At 36.5% G+C, this 23172-nt stretch overlaps 1 protein-coding gene across 1 annotated transcript in view; it reads left to right on the top strand.

Moving 5' to 3' along the window:
* The window catches only part of LOC106087332 (protein suppressor of variegation 3-7), a 37421-nt gene extending 14249 nt beyond the window's left edge, over positions 1–23172 (top strand). The window contains exons 5-9 of the mRNA XM_013252341.2: positions 5864–6355; positions 6489–6686; positions 6776–6958; positions 9660–10430; positions 21444–23172. Coding sequence (XP_013107795.2) covers positions 5864–6355; positions 6489–6686; positions 6776–6958; positions 9660–10430; positions 21444–22800 — 3001 coding nt within the window. The 3' untranslated portion in view covers positions 22801–23172. The remainder of the gene's footprint in view (positions 1–5863; positions 6356–6488; positions 6687–6775; positions 6959–9659; positions 10431–21443) is intronic.

Below are 23172 nucleotides of genomic sequence, written 5' to 3'. Positions count from 1 at the left end.
TTTAAAATTGGGCAAACAGAATACTTCTTATCATTTTAAACATAAATGCATTCACCAATCGTCTCGTGATGAAACTCCTACTCGAATTAATACCACAGAAAGATCAGTTTGCTTTGATTCATTTTTGAATTTTGCTTTGGAAGACTGCCGACCTTTTAGCATAGTTGAATGATCGGGATTTTGGAAAATGATTTCGAAAACCATAAAAATTGGGTTAAAATATGGTAAAAATGTTGATGTGGTCAACCTAATTCCTAGCGCAAGAACTTTTTCCGGAAAATCAATATCAATGACTTTGGAAAAAAACTATGATTCAGGACATAGTTTCTAATGGAAAAGCCGCACCTACTATAGACATGTGGACGGACGGTTTTGTTAATAGAAGTTACTTGTGCGCCACATTACATTTTGAAAAAAAAAATTGAGCTCGTGGATATTACTTTGGGAATGAAGTCTATGGATATTACGTATAATACAGCAGCAAATACTTTGGAAAAATTAAAAGGAATCTTTAGATAATTCGTTGTAATCGATACGTCAACAATTGTTTTTGTCACTGACCGCGGAAGAAATATTGTAATTGTATTGAAAGATTTTAAAAAGTTAAATTGTTCGGCCCATTTATTTTTGAATGTCTTTAAATGTGCATTTGTATCTACGAAAGAGCTAGAGGGAAAACGATTGTCAAAAAATATTAAAATTTCAACTAAACAACATTTATTGTTCGCAACTTTGAAAAACTATTGCCCGACTGGGTGGAATTCCAACTTTGCCGTGTTCAAGTCTATTTTTGAAAACTATACTACAATAAATGAATTTCTGGCAGAAAATTCAGAGAGACGAAATCAAAGAGCGTAAGAAAGAATAAGAGCTGGCGTTAGAGCCCAATACGGGATGATGAGTGACAAATTTTAAAGACACAACATGTTTGAATTGCTTTCGATATTTCGTTTTTCCTTTATTCCAACTTCCGGTTGCAAAGAAACAAAGCAAAATACGAAAAAATGTTCGAACGAATGCCCGAATCAAAACAGAATAACCCGAAAATGTTGCAACTCTCAATGTGACTCCAATTGGAATACATGGAAAATGTTGTGTTTTTAACGCGTTATTTTACGGTACGGGGAAGACAAAGCAGAAACCCTCTCTTCTATTTCTTACACTCTTTGGACGAAATATTTTAAATTTCAATATGTCTATTCTCCCAAGTTTGGTCGAAATATGAAAATCCCCCACAATATGTTTTGTTATTCCATCCATAAACATTTGTCGTATTCAAAATAATGAGGAACTACCCATTTCTTCATTAAAGACAAAAATTATAACAAGCTTGGAGAAATGGACGGCCAATTTAGACATATTGCATAAAGTTGCACTGTATTTCTATCCGCCAGCTTATCAATGCAGCCAAATAATTTAAACGACATAAAAACCTTTGAATTCAAAAATGCATGGATGACACCTCATCCTCTCCATCATTATCAATGCCATCGTCACCAGTTTGCTCATTTTCATAACCAGTCCAGCTACTGCATATTGCGGTGATACTAGTACACCTACTCGAAATATGTGCTTCCTTTTCCCGAGTTAGTAAATACAGAAGAATTTTCGATTCAAAGTGAGAGAGATGAGGTAGAACGATATAACAATGAAAATGTAAAACTGACAGAAGATTTCGACGTTATGCAAAACTATCTAAACTGATAATAATAGTATCTATATATTCCAGCAAGTTGTGCTGCATCCAAACGTGTCTTTTCCTTAGTTGGAAATATTATAACCGAAAAAAGAAACCGTTTAGAGCCTAAGACAGTTGATAGTATTTTATTTTCAAATTCTTTATGTAGACAAAATATTTGCTAAAAATTTCAAGATTCTTATATTTATAAATTTGTGAAGTACAAATTGATTTTCATGGCACTGTTTTTAAAATAAATGTGTTGTATCATAATTTAAGTTGTATGCATATGTACTATTTAACTTGAATTATAATTTGACAAGAATTTTTGGGCCGCATTGCGATATTTTAAAATATTAGACTCCAGAATGAGCATTTATGTTCCTTAAGAAACTAAAGGCCCCAAATTTTTTTTACCAAATAAAAGTGAATTTTATTGACTTTTACATAAAATCGTACCCGCTATCAAAAGTAGTAGACTTATCGCCAAAAATTAATTTTTTTTAATATAGAAACCACCAAGTGTAACAAGATTTTAAACCTGTTTCCAGAAGTCCTAAGAATTTTGAGAACATTTTTGTTTGATTTTGATCTAAAAAAATTGTCGACTTTCGGCACGCTAATTTTCCCCAAAACATTAATAGACGGGAAATCTATCATTCATGTTTCGCTAATTAGTTTCTCATAATCAACTGTTATTGTTACAAATTTAAAAATAAATTTTTTTTGTTGTTGTTTTGGGCGCGAACTCAAAAAACCCCACTAAAGGCAATGTATGTTTACATAGCCTTCTGTAATGAAGAAAGGCCCGTAGCACAGAGGGATAGCATACACCTCACAATCGTAAGGTTGGTTGTTCAAATCCCATTCAGGGAAAGTTATTGCAAATAAAATCTTCGACTATTAATTTCGATTTAAAAAAGCAAATAAATTAGAGAGAGAAATTAAAAAATAAGCCTCATTCTAACAGGTAAAAAAACATTAGGCAAAAAAATATTTTTATTAATGACGTTGATAATCGAATTTTAATCTTTTTTAGTCCCTATTTAGTCACTTGTGGGTATATATCGCCAAGTGACACGTTTTCTCCCGTACCGAGACAGTAATTAGAGTAAAAAATTATATCGCCTGAGATTCTTTTCAACTTCCTTGAGTGCACGATAGAAAATGTTTGCAGGGATGTTACGTATGTGTGTTTGTGATTGCCAACACTGGTCTGCTTAAGCAGAGATCAACAGAGAAACTTATCGCCAAGTTACCAGATTCCGTATTCTCGAAACATCGATGTGACCAGCAAGACGTATAAAAGGCAGTGGAGCAACGCAACACTAGTCAGTCTTATCGGAGAACGCGTATTGTAAATCAACAAACAGCAGCGAATGGTAAAGCAAATAAGTAGATCAATAAATTATTTTTAAGTAAGGAATTGTAAACGAACAGTGTTTCAACTGGAAGTAAAACATCTACAGTAAGAACGTAACAACTGGTGTCAGAAGTTAAATTACGAAATAAACTTCTACTTGAAGAAAGAGTTAAGTAAAATGGAGCTAGCAACTACCTGCAAAAAGGCAAGGAACTACAAAAACGGTTATTAGAGAAATTTGAGCGCTGTCGAACATGAGTTCGACAGTTCAGAAGTTCAATTACGAAATAAACTTTTACAATGAACTTCGCCGATCTACGTATGGAAGACTTGAAGAAAGAGTTAAGTAAAATGGAGCTAGCAATTACCGGTAAAAAGGCAAGGAACAACAAAAACGGTTATTAGAGAAATTTGAGCGCCGTAAAAATGACATAATCGAACATGAGTTCGACAGTAAGTATGATTTCAATATATCGATAAGAGGTGATGCTAGCGGAGAGGAAGTTTCGAAAGTAGCTGCAAGTGTGAGTTTCGCAGCAATGATAGCCGAAATTAGTAAAATGATGGAAGAAAATTCTAGAAAAATAATGGAAAACAATTCTAGAAACATGGAAGAAAATTCTATGAAAATGATGGGAGACTCGTAAACGGAGTTGGAATCAACCCATATATCGTGGAATCCGGCTAAGGCTTTGGCCAACGATAGAGCTAGATGGAGTGAGCTTGCTGATGCCCTATGTCCACACTGAAAAGTTTACTATTGTTCATATTTTATTGCAATATATTTTATATACTCCAACTGTAATTAAAGGACATATTTATATATGAATTAATAGTGGCCGATATTGTAGACGAAGTTATAATTGGTGCCGATTTTATGATACGATTCGGCGTTAACCTGGATATGAAGCATCGTCTGATGATCTGGTCTAACATCGAAGTACCTTGGAATGTGGGTTATGCATATAAGTTGTCTAACTACGAACCATCCATAGGGGATGGTGGAAAACTCCGTTTTTATGCGGAGTAGCTACAATTGCGGCCGCGGCAGTCATCGATTTTCGAGAGGAGAGTCTCAGTGAGGAGTCAGATGGTAATGGTTCTTAATTAAATACTGAGTGCCAATAATACTCGAGATGACAAGGCGAGTTATTGGCGCCTTCAAATAACCAATGGCCAACATCAGCGTCTGTTAGGGGTACCTGGGGGCGATCGTCGGATCTTGACGCAAGCAGCTCACCTTAACGAGGAATACATGTGCAATCCCACAAAACCCATGCAGTTGGGGCGCTGGGCCAGTTGGGGACTGAAACACATTGTCTCCAGCTTTACACCGGTGGATGAGAGGCTAGACACACTCTCCATAAAAGCCAAATTCTTCAACATCAGCCTTATTTGTGCCCATGCCCCGACGGAAGACAAAGACGAGCACACCAAGGAAATTTTCTACGAGTGCCTACAGAGAGAATATGACCGCTGCCCCGCCAATGATATCAAAATCGTTCTGGGAGATTTTAATGCGATGATAGGAAAAGAAGACATTTTTAATCCTACAGTCGGAAAGTTTAGCCTCAACGAGATAAGGTCCAGTAATGGGTTGATGCTGATAGATTTCGCCGCGGCAAAAAAATGGTAGTTAGTAGCACCAGATTTCAACATAAAAATATTTACAAAGCCACATGGCTGTCACCCGATCAAAACACGAGGAACCAAATTGATTACGTACGTTACGAAGGCAGCGGCATACTCTACTCGACGGACCCAACTGCTTGATGAAAACACTCCTTGTTCCCATGATATAATGGCGCAGTGACAAACCATTGCCCACACCATGGCAAATGCTGCGAAATCCGTACTTGGGTACCGGAAGCCTCCGCCAAGAAACTCATAGTACGATTAAGAGTGTCGAAATGTTACTGAAGCCAAGAATGCGGCACATAGAGCAACCATGCAATCAGTAGCGCCAGATGAAGGAGGGTTATCGGGAGAAAAGAAAAGAGAAGAAACGTTTATTCCACCAAAAGAGAAAGGAAATGGAAAGACGTGCGTGTGAGCGAATTGAGATGTACAGGAGTCAGAATGAAGTAAGGAAATTCTATCAAAGAATTTAACATCAAACCGTTGGCTTTGGTGCAGGCACATCCTGCTGCGGAGGAATTTTCGTATTTTCGAAAGAATTAACCGATAACGGAAGCCATAATCCAAAATATGCTAAACTCTATAGTAACGTTCGTGTGAAAAGTCGAAGTCAGTACTAGGCTTAAAGGTAAAAAACAAAGGAAGCGTTCGATTAACGTAAGATTTCAGGCAAACTGACACTATTGGAAAAGTACATATATAGGGAGAGAGAAAGAATCTCAGTCTACAGATACCTAAAAAAGAAACAAGGTAATGAGTTGTTGTTGATGCGGTGTGTTGTACACTGAGGCGACAGCCCTTGTCGATGAAAAACTCCAGGTCACACCGGTGCGCTCAACCGGCTTCCATGTGATTGAAGCTAAATTGTTTTTATACATATAATAAAAATTATTATTCCCCTCGTGGAAAAATATTTCTTCCACTTAGCCGTGATTTTCTGGTGAGTGTGAGTTTCTTGTGAGTCGTGGGTAGAAAGTTTTCTGCGTGAGTACAATGTTTGTTTCGTGAGCTTGCGTTAACGTGAATCGAAATAAAAAAAGGGCGTGGGCGTACGTGCATATTTTTTTTTTCGTGAGCGCGAGTGAAATGTCACTCACTTGGACATTAGCACCATATTTGTGGTTGATATGCATGTTTTTTGTTTTACAATATTATTGTTAAAAGTTTTTTTGTCGCTTTCTTAGGTGTAATCCAGTAACAACTGCTGTTGAGGACCACGACAATGTTTCTCCAAAAAGCCCAATCAGTTGGGATGTGTACGCAAAACAACATCCTTGGCTAGTTGCAGATTCTTCAGATCCTAGATTTGCTTATTGTAAATATTGCGAAAAACGAGTCCTTTTCGGAAATTCCGCAGCTAAAAGAGCAACTCACGAAAATAGCATTCAACATAAAAACCAAGCAAAGCAGTTCAAGGAGAGAGGCGCTGACGGGCAAAACATAAATTCGTGTGGGAGTGAGGATGAAGAAACAAATGGTGATGCTGGTGAAAGTGAACAGTCTAACGAAGAAACAGAGGAAGAGGATGATGGTGAAAAAGGTCGAAACAGTTCCCAAGGTGAGGAAGATGCAGAGGAAACACAGGAAGAGCAGAATGAGGGCGAGGACTCCTCGGATTCGGACGGAGAAGTAGCAACACAAACCAGAAAGTCTGTTGGAGAAAAAAATGATTCTAGGTAAACTCAGTAATTAACTATCCAATAGTATTTATTTGGTGAGATATGCATCTGATGGGCAAGAGTGTAGTGGGATATTCTTGAAAATTATGTTTTAAAATCATATTTCGTTTTTAATCGCAATTCGATTTAGGAAGCGCATAAGCCGTCACGATGTTGAATGGTACGATCAGTATCCGTGGTGCACAAAGTACAAAGCTGATCCTGTGAACTACTGTTTTTGCAAGTACTGCAAAATAGCTATTATAAAAACATACAGTAGAAGCAAACACAACAAAACTGCTCGTCATCGGGCGGCAGAAGCTGAATTCCTACGGAGACAAAAGAAGAAGTATGTAAAGCAACATGGAAGAGATTATCATTTTGAAGATACCCAAAAACTGTGTTGTATTAAGAAGACAATTCTACAAAATTTTTTAGGAAAACATTATTCAAATCGAAAAAGCTGGAAGAATTCTCTGAATGGGCAGTTGATATTAAGGCGCAACCTAATTTGTACTATTGCAAATACTGCCGTGTTCGTATATCAACTCGCTATAGTAAGAAGCAGCACGCAGCAAGTAAAATTCATCAAATTAATCAGAATTTATATAACCCTACCAGGTAGGACGCCCTTCATTAAAATAACATATACAGTTGTGTGCGAAAAAGTATTTGGGTATTTGCGACTCGAACACAGAAATATATGTCATACAAGGCCACAAAGTAAAAGGAATTATTGCAAAAAAAAAAAAACAGATGCGGAATCAAACCATAGCACTATACCCCCTGTTTTTCTGGCTAAAACTGTTTCAGCATTTTATTTGTAGTCGTAAAGCCTTTATAAATTTGAAACTAGAAAGCTGATCGTTTTGCAATCCTTAAACGGTTAGAGGATATAAACTTTTAGAAAATGCTTGAATTGGTCTCCTTGATTATAACATAGGGTGTGATATTCTGGGTATGCACATGACTTTCGATCTACCGCACCGATTTGATTGAATTTTTTTTTTAAACGAAAAAGCTTTTTGTTGTTTTTGAACAATGTATATGAACAATTATAAATATTTAATAAAATAGGTTTTTGGTTTTTTAGCGCTACATTTTCCTCAATTTTTTTTTTCAGAAAAAAACTGTTTTGTATAATTTATTTTGTTCTTAGAGCGGAATAGAATTTTATCTTTTTAATTTACCATAAAAAAAGGGTTATTTTTAAGAGTTAAACAAAATGTAAAAGGAGTTCCTATTGTATGGTGTAGATCGTATTATAATTTAATGTAGGCCTTCATTAAAGGCCTTAAATTTGACATAGTGAGCCGTGATTTGCTCTCTGAAGTCCGTGCCGAATATAGTTAACATCCGATAATTTTTGAGTTTTTCACATATATAGACCGATCGAAGGTCTTTCTCCCAAAATTGGCCTATTTATTACCCGATTGTGCTGAAATTTGGTACAGCGATCTATGTTTAAGGCCTACACATCCTCCCCGAATATTGTACTGATAAAACCATATAGTTGTTGTTGTAGCAACATTTGATTGTAGAGCTGGCGATCCTCGTCAAGCTCTTATAGGCGAGCAAGCTAGTTCCGGTCTATACGACCGATCGCCGGGAAACATGATGGCCATTACTTAATTTAAGGCGCCAATAACTTCCCTTGTCGTATCGAGCACTACAGGCACTCAGTATTTAAGCAAGAGCCGGTGCCACCCGGCCTCTCACTGAGACTCTCCACTCGATACAGCTGATTGTCCGCGACTGCAGTTGCAGCTTCTCTGTATGGAGCATTCCACTATCCGTAACCTGTGGACGCACGCGGAAGCTCCCAGCTAAGCTTCTCGTGATAACGAAGACCACCGCATATTCCTGTGCCGGGGATAACTGAGCAGATATACCCATATTTGGGTATACCTGCCGTATATATCGATCTCCCGATTTACGGTCTGAACACATATAAGACTCATTTATTACCCGATAACTCAAGAACTTGGAACAGTGAATTGAGGCGAATGAATTGGCGATCCTCGCTATGCTCCTGTAGGTGAGCAAGCTTGTTCCGGCCCAAAGGACCGATCGCCGCGGGAACAGAGTGGCCATTGGTTATTTAAAGGCACCAATAACTCGAGCATCTTAGGCACTTAGTATTTGTGCGAGCTAAACATGTATTTGAAGTGTCGAATGAAGCATTCAAGTGCTTAGACTTCCTTAAACGGTGTAAGAATTACGGGGCCGTTTAATCATCCCTGGAGCTACTGGACCATGTACAGAGGAGAGCGATAGCGTTGATTGGGGACAGTAGAGTATCCAACTCTATTGCCTCCCTTGAACATCGTCGCATTGTGGGTTGTTTGGCGCTGTTCTATCGGTACTTTCATGGTGTGTGTTTGTCTGATATTCGTCTTCTCATTCCTGATGTAAGGATGTTTGTCAGAAATACTAGACATTCCAGGAACACACACCCGTTTGTATTTGGCCAAAAAAGGGGTGATTGGAACGCAGCATTTTACGTTACCCCTTTAGTTTACCTAGCTTGCCAACAGCTTTCCTTCTCAACTGTTGTCTCCCCAAAAGAAAAAATTTTATGTGTCATATTTATATTCTTATTTTTAAATGAAATCCATAGTTACAAAAGAAGGGAAAAATATTAATTGTAGGTTAGTGCGGTACTTACAAATACAAATATACATAGCTAGTAAGTAGAAGACGAATACAATTTGTAAATGAAGCGAAGCGACTTAAATCTTCATCTCGACTATCCACAATTTTTCTATCTGAACTAACTGAAATCAAAGATTGCTATACAATAGAGTGAGTCTCATGTATCGTATATATGACATCGTAATATCTACAGATTACGTTAAAATTGTACGGAATTGTATCCTTATATTATCTGAAAACTATAGGCAAGTCAGATAAAAAAGATATCCTTGGTTTAGGAGCAATAAAATATCTGCCCTGGAGTGGCACCTAAAGTCTACGAATCTAAATTCAATTGAAAGTCAGTGGAATATCGTTAAAACTCAAGTAAGAGGACTACTTTCGTCCATCTTAAATGAATTTTGGTCAATTATTTAAGCTTCGTAAGTACATGTACCCGCTTCTATTCGCTAGAACTGAACCGACTCTATCCCTAGGGTGATTCAAGCCATTTTTGAACACAAGACTTCGTTAAGTAACTAATGAGCTGCTAGAACACAATGTAGCCGCATCCGTAATTCAAAACTTGTTAAAAACCAGAAGTGTCCCTATTATTTTTCGCACATAACTGTATATATATTTTTATAAGTAAATAAAACAAAAACAAAGCAATGCTCTTTCTTTGCAGGAAAAAAAACTCAAAGTTAGTTAAAAGGGAAGTGATTGTGGAAGAAGCCAGCTCTAGCCACCAACGTAATGAATCGTCCCCGAAACCTGCTATAAAAGTACCATCATTCCTTACCTTAGTTAAGCAATGGCAAAAGAGATTTTCCTGGTTGACTTATAAACGCAGAGAAGTGCGGTCAAACTATGCGTTTTGCAAGGTGTGCGAACAGTCATTGTATATACGATCCATAAAAAATGTTTATAAACATCAGCGTTCTGGAAAGCACTTCCGCACGGTAAACCAGTTGCGAAGGCAAAAACTGCAAGAAGAGCGAACACGTAATGAGGCCATGAGTACACAAGAAAGCGGCAAATGCCCAAAGCGTGAAGCTGAATCCACTACATCTGCGCGCCGCAATATTTTAAAAAAACCAAACACACAAGAATTAGACAAACCCGAAAACGAGCCCCAACAAAATAGTTCATACAAGAACACCTTAGAGGAAATGCAAAAGCTCTTCTCCTGGATAGAGCAATCTAAGAAACCACTTCATGTTCATTGTCGATATTGCGATAATGATGTTTATTACAAGACATTATTTTTGAGGAACCATAGCAATTCAAAGACGCACCGACAGGCAGTAGTTAAGCAACATCAAGTAGCCAAAGCAAAGCGAGAAAAACGGAGACATAGCGAACAAAACACTGACAATGAAGTTGATGATATTGAACTGGTAGATAATGATATAGAAGAAATTTTAATATCCGAGCAAGATGACAATTGGACCGTCAAGTAAGTTCGAATGACCATTTTTAATTTGTTTGTATACTTTTTGTCATTGAAATGAATAAATATAGGGTGATTTTTTAAGAGCTATAGGAAAGTTAAAAAAAGAACATAAAATTCAGAAAACACATGAAATCATTTTTTGAATCGATAGTACGGTCAATATAATTTAATGTTTCAAGATTAATGTTCAATGTTGTCTTCCAATGCGTCAATTGAAGCGGTCATCTGTTTGACATAACCCCACAAAAAAAGTCTAAAGGCGCAAAATCGCACGATATCGGCGGCCAATTGACCTGACTGGTCCCGAATGTGCAATAAAATGTTCACCGAACTCCCCTCTCAATAAGTCTATCATTACGCGTGCTGTGTGGCATGTGGCACCGTTTTGTTGAAACCACATGTCATGCAAATCAAGCTTTTATATTTTGGCAAAAAAAGTTGGATATCAATCCACGATAGCGCTCACCATTCACAGTTACGTTACGCTTCGCATCATCTTTGAAGAAGTAAGGTTCAATGATGTCACCAGCCCATAAACCGCTCCAAACTATGACTTCTTCTGGATACACTGGTAGCTCTTGCAATGCTTTTGGCTGATCTTCAATCCAAAATCGACAATTCTGTTATTTACGTACCCATTGAGTCAAAAATGAGCTTCGTCGCTGAACACAATTATTCGATAAAAAAGTGGATCTTCGGTCAACTTTCAAAAACCCATTCACCAAAAATTCACCGTTGCTTCAATTCTTGCACCAGCTGCATTTTGAAAGGCTTCACACCTAAATCCTTCTGCTAAATTTTCCACGTTGTTGGGTAACAGAGGTCCAATTGCTGCGGACGGCGGCGAATTGATAATTGATGGTCATCATTAACACTGGCCGATACAGCTGCAATATTTTCTTCAGTTTGTGCTCTACTTAAGCGGGTTGGTGGTTTAATGTTCAAATTTGTAATTTAGGCTAGCCACAATACGCATAAAAGCCAAATTCTTCAACATCAGCCTTATTTGTGCCCATGCCCCGACGCAAGACAAAGACGAGCACACCAAGGATATTTTCTACGAGCGCCTAGAGAGAGAATATGACCGCTGCCCACCCCATGATATCAAAATTGTTCTGGGGGATTTTGATGCGATGATAGGAAAAGAAGACATTTTTGGTCCAACAGTCAGAAAGTTTAGCCTCCACGAGATAACGTCCAGAAATGGGTTGAGGCTGATAGATTTCGCCACGGCAAAAAACATGGTAGTTAGTAGCACCAGATTTCAATATAAAAATATTCACAAAGCCACATGGCTGTCACCCGTTCAAAACATGAGGAATCGAATTGATCACGTTGTGATATATGGAAGGCAGCGGCATACTCCACTCGACGGACCCAACTGCTTGATGAAATCACTTCGTGTTCCGATGATATAACGGCGCAGTGACAAACCATTGCCCACTCCATGGCAAATGCTGCGAAATCTGTACTTGAGTACCGGAAGCCTCCGCCAAGAAAGCCATGATACGACCAAGAGTGTCGAGAAGTTACTGAAGCCAAGAATGAATATAGAGCAACCCTGCAATCGATAGCAACGCGCCAGATGAAGGAGAGGTATCGGGAGAAAAGGAAAGGGGAGAAACGTCTATTCCGCAGAAAGAGAAAGGAAATGGAAAGACATGCGTGTGAGCGAATTGAGATGGACAGGAGTCGGAACGAAGTCCGGAAATTCTACCAAAGAATTAAACATCAAACCGATGGCTTTGGTGCAGGCACATCCTCCTGCAGAGACAAAGAAGGAAATCTGGTAACTGACACAGAAAGCATGCTGAGAATATGGAAAGAACGTTTTACCCAACTGTTATTGTCCGATGCTGGCGGCGAAAAGGATTCCGCAAAACCAATCAATTATGATGGTATAGAATGTTTGCCTCCTAGTTGGAATGAGGGCCAAGTAGTAGTGACTCTACTGAAGAACAACAAGGCAGGAAGAGCCAACGGGTTACCCGCTGAACTATTTAAGACCGGAGGCGACCCGCTGACTAGGTGTATGCATCCGCTTATCTGGCTAGAAGAACGCATACCCGATGATAGGAACCTCAGCATACTTTAATCCGTACACAAGAAAGGAGACAAGACGGAATGTGCCAAATACAGAGGAATAAGTCTAATAAAGGTATTTCAAACCGTGTCTAAAATTGTTATCCCTGAAAAATTAATAGTACTGCAGGATGACACATGCTGAAACGCGTTCCTCAGTAAGAATATGAAAGAATTTTTCGGAACCATTTAATAACAAACGAGGTTTCAGACAAGGAGACAGCCTATCGTGTGATCTCTTTAATATCCTGCTAGGGAAGATTATGCGAAATGCAGATGTGAATAGATATGGCACACTAATTGTTACGATCTTCAATTCACATTGTCTGTTCACAATACCTGCGTATGTGATCAAATCTGTTGCGGCATTTTTTGTAATTTGCAGACAGCTGTATCTCAAATTGAACAACAAAGTATGAAGACCGAACAGTTCTGTGAGCTTCGTTACGGTTTTATCAAAAGTTAAGTCTCTTGGATGCTTTCGTAACGAGCGTACCACATGTCGAATTGAAGTACTGGTCTCGGACACTTTGCCGGTTCCCAATGTTTTAATAAGCTCCTGTATTGCCAAATTGCTCCGCTGCTGTTGTGCATGCATTTGTTTTAAGACTAGCTTGAACATTTCTTCCATTCTTCGTATGAAGCTTCTTCCGTATAGTCGCAATTTACTAAATTATTAACGAACGAAAAAAATGTAAATCCACAATTCACGATGCTATTTCTTGATTTGATTGAAATCGAAGATTTTGTTTTCTTTCCTTAAAGTAAAAATGAGTTTATTCTTTTTCTATTAAATTTTCGTTTTCTCGAAGCGCTTGGAACGCTATTCTACGTTCGGCTAATGGAACAAATGTTCCGTCATAGCCAATTAAAGTAAAGTATGTATTGGGTTGCTCAAAAAGTAATTGCGGATTTTTTAAAAGAAAGTAAATGCATGTTTAATAAAACTTAGAATGAACTTTAATCAAATATACTTTTTTTACACTTTTTTTCTAAAGCAAGCTAAAAGTAACAGCTGATAACTGACAGAAGAAAGAATGCAATTACAGAGTCACAAGCTGTGAAAAAATTTGTCAACGCCGACTATATGAAAAATCCGCAATTACTTTTTGGGCAACCCAATAAATTTAATGCGAAATTTAGTCACAATAGTCCGAAAAGCTTTAGTGGATCGATTAAACTAACCATAAAATGGAAGAAGCGCGCGACGAACTTTCCTAGCAGAGCTCGCATTTTGATAATAAAACTCAATAATTTGCAAGCGTTGTTCGTTTGTAAGACGATTCATGGTTAAACTGAAGATGTTTGTGACACAAAACACAGTGTTGCCTTAAAGGTAATAGCTAAAAAATCGCCCTTTACATTCTGTAATCTGAATATATTTATTCTTTCCTTCAAATTGCCCAAATCTGTTTGACATTGTACAATACTATTTATTTACGTTACATAAACACGAATAAAAATATAAAACACATCTTTTTTGAGCCATTTGAATCTCTCTATAACAAAATGCTTTTAAAACGCAAATTAATCTCTCACAAACTAAGCTCTCTATAACGAATTTCATTCATTGTTGATCATTAACGCACTTGCAGACATCCACAAAATAATAATAACGGTAAAATAAGTCACATTTACATTGACCAGGGGCCGAATTACCGCATACGTGAACGAGTAAAACCGTTCGAAATCTCTCTTTTGTGAATTCGGTATATTTTTATTTACCGGGAATTTTGGAAATTTAAGAACGCGAATATTTAAATCGATCATTATTTATTAAAACGTTGATAAAAAATGTATATACAAGTGGTGTAGGTTAGGTTGAAAAGAGGGTGCAAATATTAATCCGTCCCATGCCACTATGGACATACGCCTAAGCCCGTAATCGGCTTGTTGTGCGCTCTAAAAACTATAAAGAAAATTTTAAGTTAGGAATTCCGTGCTACTTACAAAATCCTTAATTGCTTTCAATACAACTCCCCTAAGTTGGTTCATGTCTTGTGTTGTGTCACCACCTAAGTGCCGGTATCTGTTAGACGCGAAAGCCCGGCAATGACAAAGAAAATGCTCCAACGTCTCATCATCTTCCCCGATTCTCAAAGCAAGTTATAGCATGTGTAGGGTAAACATGCTATAACTTGCTTTGAGAATCGGACCGCAATACCTAGAGTCTTCAAATTTTACCATTAAAAATTTCAAAGTTATCTCTGATTGTTCTCAAACGGCAGATTTGTTTTATAATTTTTTCGATTCTATCTCACTGTGTGCTTGTTTATTTTTGCACTAAGGTCAAATTAAACCCAATTTTAGTCAGTTTCTCTATAACGAAGGTATTCCATACCGTAGTATTTCATCTGTGGCGCATAGGTTAGCATGTCATCCTATGACGCCAACCACCTGGGTTCTTTAGTGGACACCAACGAAAAGCCAAATCATATCATTATATCGTCACCTTTCCGCCAAAAAGAAATAAATCGTAGATGGTAGTTGGAAATGTGAATATTGTAATGGCTGGTTGCAAAAGTGTAAAAAACGAAATGAAATTCACAATCATAAGTCTGAAGGAGAAAAAGCCTCATCGAATTACTTATTTCAAGGGAGAAACAAAGCAATTGTGGAGATGTTTGCACATACCAGTTTGGTAAGCCATGATGAAGCAGTCATAGTTTGACATTAGGAATCAATGCTGCTGTGTACTAATCCTGCTGTAACTCTCAAGTGAAAGGCGTTAGTTTTTGAAAAGTGTTCGGCCACCGACGTTAAAAAATGTTATCAAACTTCCGTTTATATAAAGCCTATAAAAAGCAAGGGCAACTCAACAATTATTTTCTGGAACCGTTTTACAAAAATTTTTTTTACCGGACTAAAAGATTATTTGGAGAAAATTGGTCCGAAAGACGATAGTAAGATCCTTGGCTAGTATACAACTATCCGACAGATAGAAAGTAAAATGAATTAAAAGCAGCCGTTCGGTCAGGGTACAGTATTGAGCTTTAAATGCCATTATCGAAAAATGTATCTACTCGTGTTTCAAATATAGAAATGACAGATAACCTACATCCGATAATGCAACACAAATAGTAAATGTAATGAACGGTTTTACCATTGGGAATATGGAAAGATAGCTTAGGTGTATTAATGCTTCCCAATTTGCTGTTTTGTACGATGATGAAATTATGGATATGAAATGAAACAGACTAGAAGGAAAATAGCTCAGATGAATCTGCTCATACTGAAATTATTCACCCAAAATACTTTAAAGGAAGCAATACATGGTTCCAGAAAATATTTTTGAGGTCTTGGAGAGCCTTGGCTGCCCTGTCCATTTCGGACCAAGACAAAAGTTATTAAAATAATATGTGTAAACTCTGTGAATCTTCCCAAATGTTGTATCCCATGTGACATGATTTTGAAAGGAGATAACAAATTTGCCAAACAAATTCATTACTGTGGATATGAAATGAACCCATAGCTCTCAATGTCTTCAAGATCTGGGAGCAAGCAAAACAAAAGCAATCTATTTTCCAAAAGTTACATATAAAAGCTGACTTAAAAAATGAATCAATGCAAAGTTTGTATACAATTGTGGTGTTGGTGTTTAAATTTCGTACGCATGCCAAGTACCAAAACATGGCAACTATGGGCTTTGTTTATATGTACGATATGAAACATGTCCCGTATGTTTCAAATCGTTCCGCGTTTTACTAAAGTTTTCATTTTAGAATTCGACTTAAAACGTTAGTTTCACTTTTTCGTGCCCGATTTAACTTTCATTTTACTTAAATCGGTGCTATAAAGAAATTTTTATTAATAACAAACGATTTTGTAATTTGCATTTATGACAAGCTGAATAATTCAATTAAAGCGGCTATAAACTCAATAAACCAATTTTATTCTTTCAAAAAAAAAAAAAAATTTACTTAACTGACTTAATTCATGTACTTTAATTCGAATTAATTAAATGTGCTGAATTTAAATATGTTGTCTTTTTACTACAAAAATCTAATAATTTTTACAAAAAGGGGATCTGAAGGTGAGCTATATGGATCTCAATACTCAGCAAAGTCTTTGTATTTATATATGTTGTTGCGTGGGTACTGTCTAGAAGACGAAAAAATACATCCCGAGTAAAAAAAAGTTGAAATGGCCAGATCCAATTATATCTGGCATCAGATATCCATTGAAATCTTTTTTTGAATCGATAGTAAGGTCCATATAATTTAATCTTTGAAGATCATCCTTCCAACATTTCGCACGGTATCTCACGAATAAATGCTTCAATGTTGTCTTCTAATGCGTCAATTCAAGCGGGCTTGTCTGTATAGACATAAGCTTTGACATAGCCCCACAAAAAATAATCTAAAGGCGTTTAATCGCACGTTATAGGCGGCCAATTGACCGGTCCCGAACGTGCAATATAATGTTCACCGAACTCGCATCTCAATAAGTCCATTCTTACGCGTGCTGTGTGGCATGTGGCACCGTCTTGTTGAAACTACAGCGGTCAAAAAAAGTATTCATCATTCAATGTTTTTTTTTTAATAAGTCTACAAAACACAATTGGAATAAAAACATATTAAACTAATGATGCAGTAGTGCTTGTGTGATATATATGTACACAATTTCATTGTTTTTAAAGAAAAAAATAGTATTTATTGGAACAAAAAGGGCCATTTTACAGCTGAACACAAAAAATTAAACAAAAAAAGTATTCATCTTTGCAAAAAAACAAAAAAATAAATAACATAATTTAAAAAAATTAATACTTTGTTATTCGACCACCGCGTCTTATAACTTCTTTTAAACGGTTTGACATCGATTGGACTAATTTAGCGGTTATATTTTTGTCTATATTAGTCCATTCCTCCATTATCACCTGTTGCATTTGACTCTTGCTCGAAAAATTGCGCGTTCTCAATTTGCGTTCGAGATGTTCCCAAAGATGTTCAATTGGGTTCAAGTCGGGACTTTGAGGAGGAGTTTTAATGACTTTGGGGCAGTTATACAGCATCCACATCTTGGTATTTAAAGCAGAATGTTTGGGGTCATTATCTTGATAATATTGAAAGTTATTACCAAGCCCAAGTTTTACAGCACTATCTTTTAAATTCCTCTTTAAATGTCAATGTAATACTTATGATCCATTACTCCATTAATAATTTCAAGATTTCCCGCTCCTGAAGCCGCCATACACCCCCAAACCATTAAACCACCTCCACCATGTTTTACAGTAGCAACTGTGTTTCGTTCTTCAAGCTCTGTATTTGGTTTTCTGTACACTATGACCTTTCCATCGCACCCAAAAAGATTAAACTTGCTCTCGTCTGCAAAAATGACTGTTTTCCAAAATGATTCGGGCTGTTTTACATACATTTTTGCGAAGTTTAGCCTTTTCACTCGGTTTATTTTAATTATAAAGGGCTTCTTACGTACAGTTCTTCCTCTGTAACTATGCCTTTTGAGTGTATTTCGAATTGTTTGTGTAGTAACTTCCTTCCCTAAATATTCCATAGTGTTTTTACGAAGAATGGTCGCATTTGTCTTCGGAGTTTTCTGAACTTGCCGCACTAGCCAACGCACATCTCCAACTGAAAGTGCTTTTGGTCGACCAGATCTTGGTTTATTGTCAACAGTTTTCGTTTCTGTCCACTTTCTGATGATGGATTGTATAGTAGATCGTGGTCTATTTAATATTTCACTGATAGTTTTTTGAGTTAAACCATTCCTGTGGTGTTTTATTATCAAAACTTTTACCTCATCAGAAACCTCGTTTTGCTTACGACCCATTTTGACAAAAACTATATTTTCAATGAAATTAAATATTTGCTGTCAAGGGCAAAGCCTCCTTTACTAAATAAAACAGAAAAGGGGGATTCCCAAATAATATTTGAATTTGACTTTGATGATAGCACATCAATGATGAATACTTTTTTTGTTCTGTTTTTGGTGTTATTATATAAAATTGCATTTTTGCGCTAATTAAATTTATTTTTTGAATTTATTTTAAAACATATTACGAAAAATAAACTATTGCATAAAACTGCATTATTTGTTTACTTTAAATTTTCTTCAATTACCCAAAATAAGTGAATTTATTATCAATTTTGCTAATGATGAATACTTTTTTTGACCGCTGTACATGTCATGCGAGTCAAGGTTTTACATTTTGGGCAAAAAAAAAAAATTGGATATCATCCCACGAGCTCATTCATAAAAATTCTGCGTTGTGGTATGTCGTTTGGCTTCAATTCTTGTACCAGCTGTGTTCTGAAAGGCTTCACACCTAAATCCTTCTGCAAAATTTTCCACGTTGTTGAGTAACAGAGGCCCAATTGCTGCGAACGGCGACGAATCGATTATTAATGGTCATCATTAACACTGGCCGATGCAACTGCGATATTTTCTTCAGTTCGCACTCTACGTAAGCGTGTTGGTGGTTTAATGTTCAACAATGTAAATTTTATGCGAAATTTAGTCACAATAGCCCGAATATCCGCTTTATTAGATGAATTAAACTAACGATAAAATGATGACGATGAACTTTCCTAACAGAGCACGCATTTTGATAATAAAATTCAATAATTTGCAAGTGTTGTTCGTTTGTAAGACGATTCATGGTTAAATTACAAACCAAACTGAAGATGTTTGACACGAAACAAAGCACGAACGTGCGTGAGCTGTTTAAACCAAACATATCGTTCATGTGTAGAGTATTGAGCCCTTAAAAGGAGCATTTTTATCCGATTTCGATGGAATTTGGAACAGTGAGTTTTGGTAGACCCCTACACATTTTTTTTAATGTGGTCCAAATCGGGCCATATTGGAATATAGAGTATGCCGAAGTAGAGTATTGAGCCCGTAAAAGGAGCATTTTTCATCTGATTTCGATGAAATTTGCAACAATGAAATAAACGTCTGCCGCTGGTTACCTTTATGGGCAACATCTGACGTCCCTTTTTAATCTCATAATGAATTTTAAGTTGGAATGGTGGTAAAACTCCATGATCCATTTGACATCTCCTGCTGATGATTTTTCTTGGTCGAAAATGAAATCGCGATACAGGATACCACCCAAATGCTTCTAGCAACAACACACTCTTTGCTAACTTTTAAATGTTTTTAGCTATACTATTCTTTAAATAGAACGCATTAAACAATTGTCTGAAGCCGGACAATATCCTGCAGTGGAATCTCAATAAGATTTCAAGACCAAAAAAGAAACTGCAAACAGACAACCAAACGAAAGGCACGCCACATGTAGTGTAGGTCACTACCTATACACAAAACAGCACTGTCAGAATCAACCGTTGGGCGATCGCCGTGCGAAAGACAAAAGAGTTTTGCAAAAGATGTTTGTGTTTGTTGCTATTAGCATCGTTGGATAAGTTGGATTTGAATAAGGGAAGTAAGATTTGATTTGTTTTCTATTACGCTTATGAATCAAGTCGTCTTAAAGAGCCCTGTTCAAATTCAGATGTGTGCTTTATAACTTACTCTAGTTTGAATGGTTGTAAAGCACCATGATCCATTTGACATCTACTGCTGATGATTTTTCTTGGTCGAAAATGAAATCGCGATACAGGAAACCAGTCAGATGCTTCTAGCAACAACACATTCTTTGCTTTTAAATGTTTTTTGCTATGCTATTCTTTGAATAGAAAGCATTAAACAAAGGTCTAAAGGCGGACAATATTATCCTGCAATGGAATCTCAATAAAAGGCGTCCACGGGAAAAAACTTTGGACGACAAATGTTATTATAAATGTTGAATATACTTTACATTCTGTTACCATATTACATTTAGAAAATAAAACTCACATATATCACATATTATCAATTGTTTTAATATTAAAAAACCAGAAAATATCTCAAGTTTTTAGAATTGCAAACTTTGTTAGTAAAATGCCTGGTGCTTTAGGATTGCTAATGTAAATATATTATTTGGAATATAATTTAAAATAAAATAAAAGCATTTCTACGTTAAAACACTGAAAGGGCAAAATTTAGTTATTTGTAGCGCAAGATATACATGTATATGGCCCAAGATGCAATTATAACTAAGGCGAGGTATAATTATATCCCCGGCTGGATATAGTTATGTCTAGCATATCTCTTTGGATATTATGATATATATAAAAATATAATTATAACTGGTCCCATATACATTTATATCTACTACCAGATATAGTTATATATAAGGCGAGGTATACCTAAGGCGAGGTATAATTATATCCCCGGCTGGATATAGTTATGTCTAGCATATTTCTTTGGATATTATCATATATATAAAAATATAATTATAACTGGTCCCATATGCATTCATATCTACTACCAGATATAGTTATATATAGCATCAGATATAATTATATGTAATTGGATATGACAAAATCTGTATTTCGCGCATAAGGTTTCGAAGTGTTTATCCACACATCCAAAAAAAGTGACATAATGGTTGAGTTAAAATAAACTACTTTCGAATAAAGTTGAACTTCACATAGCGCATTTCTTAAATATAATTACATCAAATGAACTTCGTTATGGTTCAACGTTAACTAACTAAATTATTCTTTATTCAGTGCATGTGATGAACAATCGTGAAAGATAATTTCATGGAATAAAATGTTCGAAATGTTTTACTCTGTGTTATTACACCTGTACTACAAAATTCATATAAAGTGAAGTTTTTAAACATATTTGCTCAGAAGATATATTCGTATATTTCAGTAAAAATGTCACACCCATTAGAATGGAATTGCATATACATATATAATTATATCTGACCATATTACTTTTTTACTCGTATTATCTGTTAATACTTACCTTATCTTTGCTATAAATTGAGTAAAATTATAAATAAATAAAAATTGTAAAACGGAATGCTGTGCACATTTATGGCTTGTCTTTTAATACTGTATATCTGTTTGTAAATTGTAGGTCGGAAAATATGGATGAACACGAAGTCCTAGATTATTTATTGCAACGATCCGGAAAAACCAACGAAAATAACAATTCATGTAGAAATGCTGCGGAACGTTCCAAGCGCGCCAAAAGAACCCGTTCTCAAAGGAGAGTAAATGAAACTAACGCATCGTCGTTATTTGCCAGTATTTTATCTACACCCCTTACACTTGCTTCCTGCTTGGGGCCGCTGATACAACAACAAGTACAGCAACAGATTACCAATACTTCTCAAGCACCATCGTCAGGATCAGCCGCTTCTTCTCAAGCTGCACACACAAATTCGGAACAAGAGAATTCATTTGATTTATTTTTCAAAAGTGTAAGTGAATCAATGAAAAAATTGCCAATAGACATAGCCGCGGAGGGGAAGGTGAAGGTGATGCAAATTTTATGCGACTTAGAGTTAAAAGCAATGAAGAGACAACACCAAGCAAATATCGAGGTAGTCGAAACAACGTTAGAACAAAATCAAAATAGAGTTGTAAATTCTGCTGAGATGAGTGATTCAATTAATTCCAGCATACCAGAGGAGCCCGCAGACACCAGCACCGCAACAGAAGTAACGAACAATAAGCTGACACCCAAAGTTCAGCATGATAATTTTGTGAGTGAACAAGTTATTACCCCGCTTTACAACAATGTTGTTACATCGCCAGCCAAGGTCCAGCAACCGAGAGTCGTTTCATTGGCACCAACCGGCAGTTCGTTTACAGTTAGCACTGCCGGTGATGCCAATAAAGAAAAATCTATCAACGTATGCCAATCGCCTATTATTGGCGTAATAGACAAGAGTACACTGCATACTCTGCAATTCAAGAACGCAAATCTTGTTAAACAAGGTCCGAAAACACACATTGTAGCAAATAACAATGCAACCTTGAGCAATTCATCCATACGCTGCATTCCATTCAAGAACCTGACTAAAGCTGTAAGCAATGAGGCAAACGCCAAAATCACTAGGATTCACATGCCTCTAGTCAGCACACCCAATTCTACATCACACACATCTACATCAATATCTACAATTGCCGCGAGTACACCAAGTACATCTGCGAGTACAGCCAAGGGAATGTTAAATTTGCGAAACATTCAAATTACAAAAAGAACCATAACACAGCCTGGCGTGGTCTCTTCTGCAACCACAATCACAACGCCAGCGCCAACAGATAAAAGACAGCAAGGCACATGTATGGCACCAGCTAATGTCCAACGTTGGACGCCTGTGAATGGTGTTGCACATACGGGAAATCTCAAGAAACAAACAAATTCCCCCAATTACACACTGTCTGCTAAACAAAATTCTACATCTGCTCCCAGAAACTATCAATGACGTCACAAGGATGTTCTGCACATTCGCCATACCAGCTAATTGGGTGCCATTGTGTAGGTTTTTTATATTGTTGTTAAGCTATTTGTTAAGAGACATCTCATCCTCACGATTTAAAACTATTTCTTAATAAACATCTTTAAGTTTATGTTCTCTTTTACATTTTTATGATCTTTTTCAAACCACAAATGCGAAAATGTTCAATAATATATATGTAACATAATTAAGGTTTTTTAAAATTAAGTTGTTTCCCAAAAATGTCAAAAAAAAAAAAAATAACATCGGCGTATCATGAAGTTCGATGTAAGTTCGATGCCAGGATATAATGTTGAAATAGTATATAAAAAATAAAATATTTTTTACGTGTAAATTAAA

This window comes from Stomoxys calcitrans, chromosome 2 (genome assembly GCF_963082655.1).
Source record: "Stomoxys calcitrans chromosome 2, idStoCalc2.1, whole genome shotgun sequence".
Lineage (NCBI taxonomy): Eukaryota > Metazoa > Arthropoda > Insecta > Diptera > Muscidae > Stomoxys > Stomoxys calcitrans.
The sequence above is the reverse complement of the archived record's forward strand: the minus strand, read 5'-3'. Positions and strand labels throughout refer to the sequence as shown.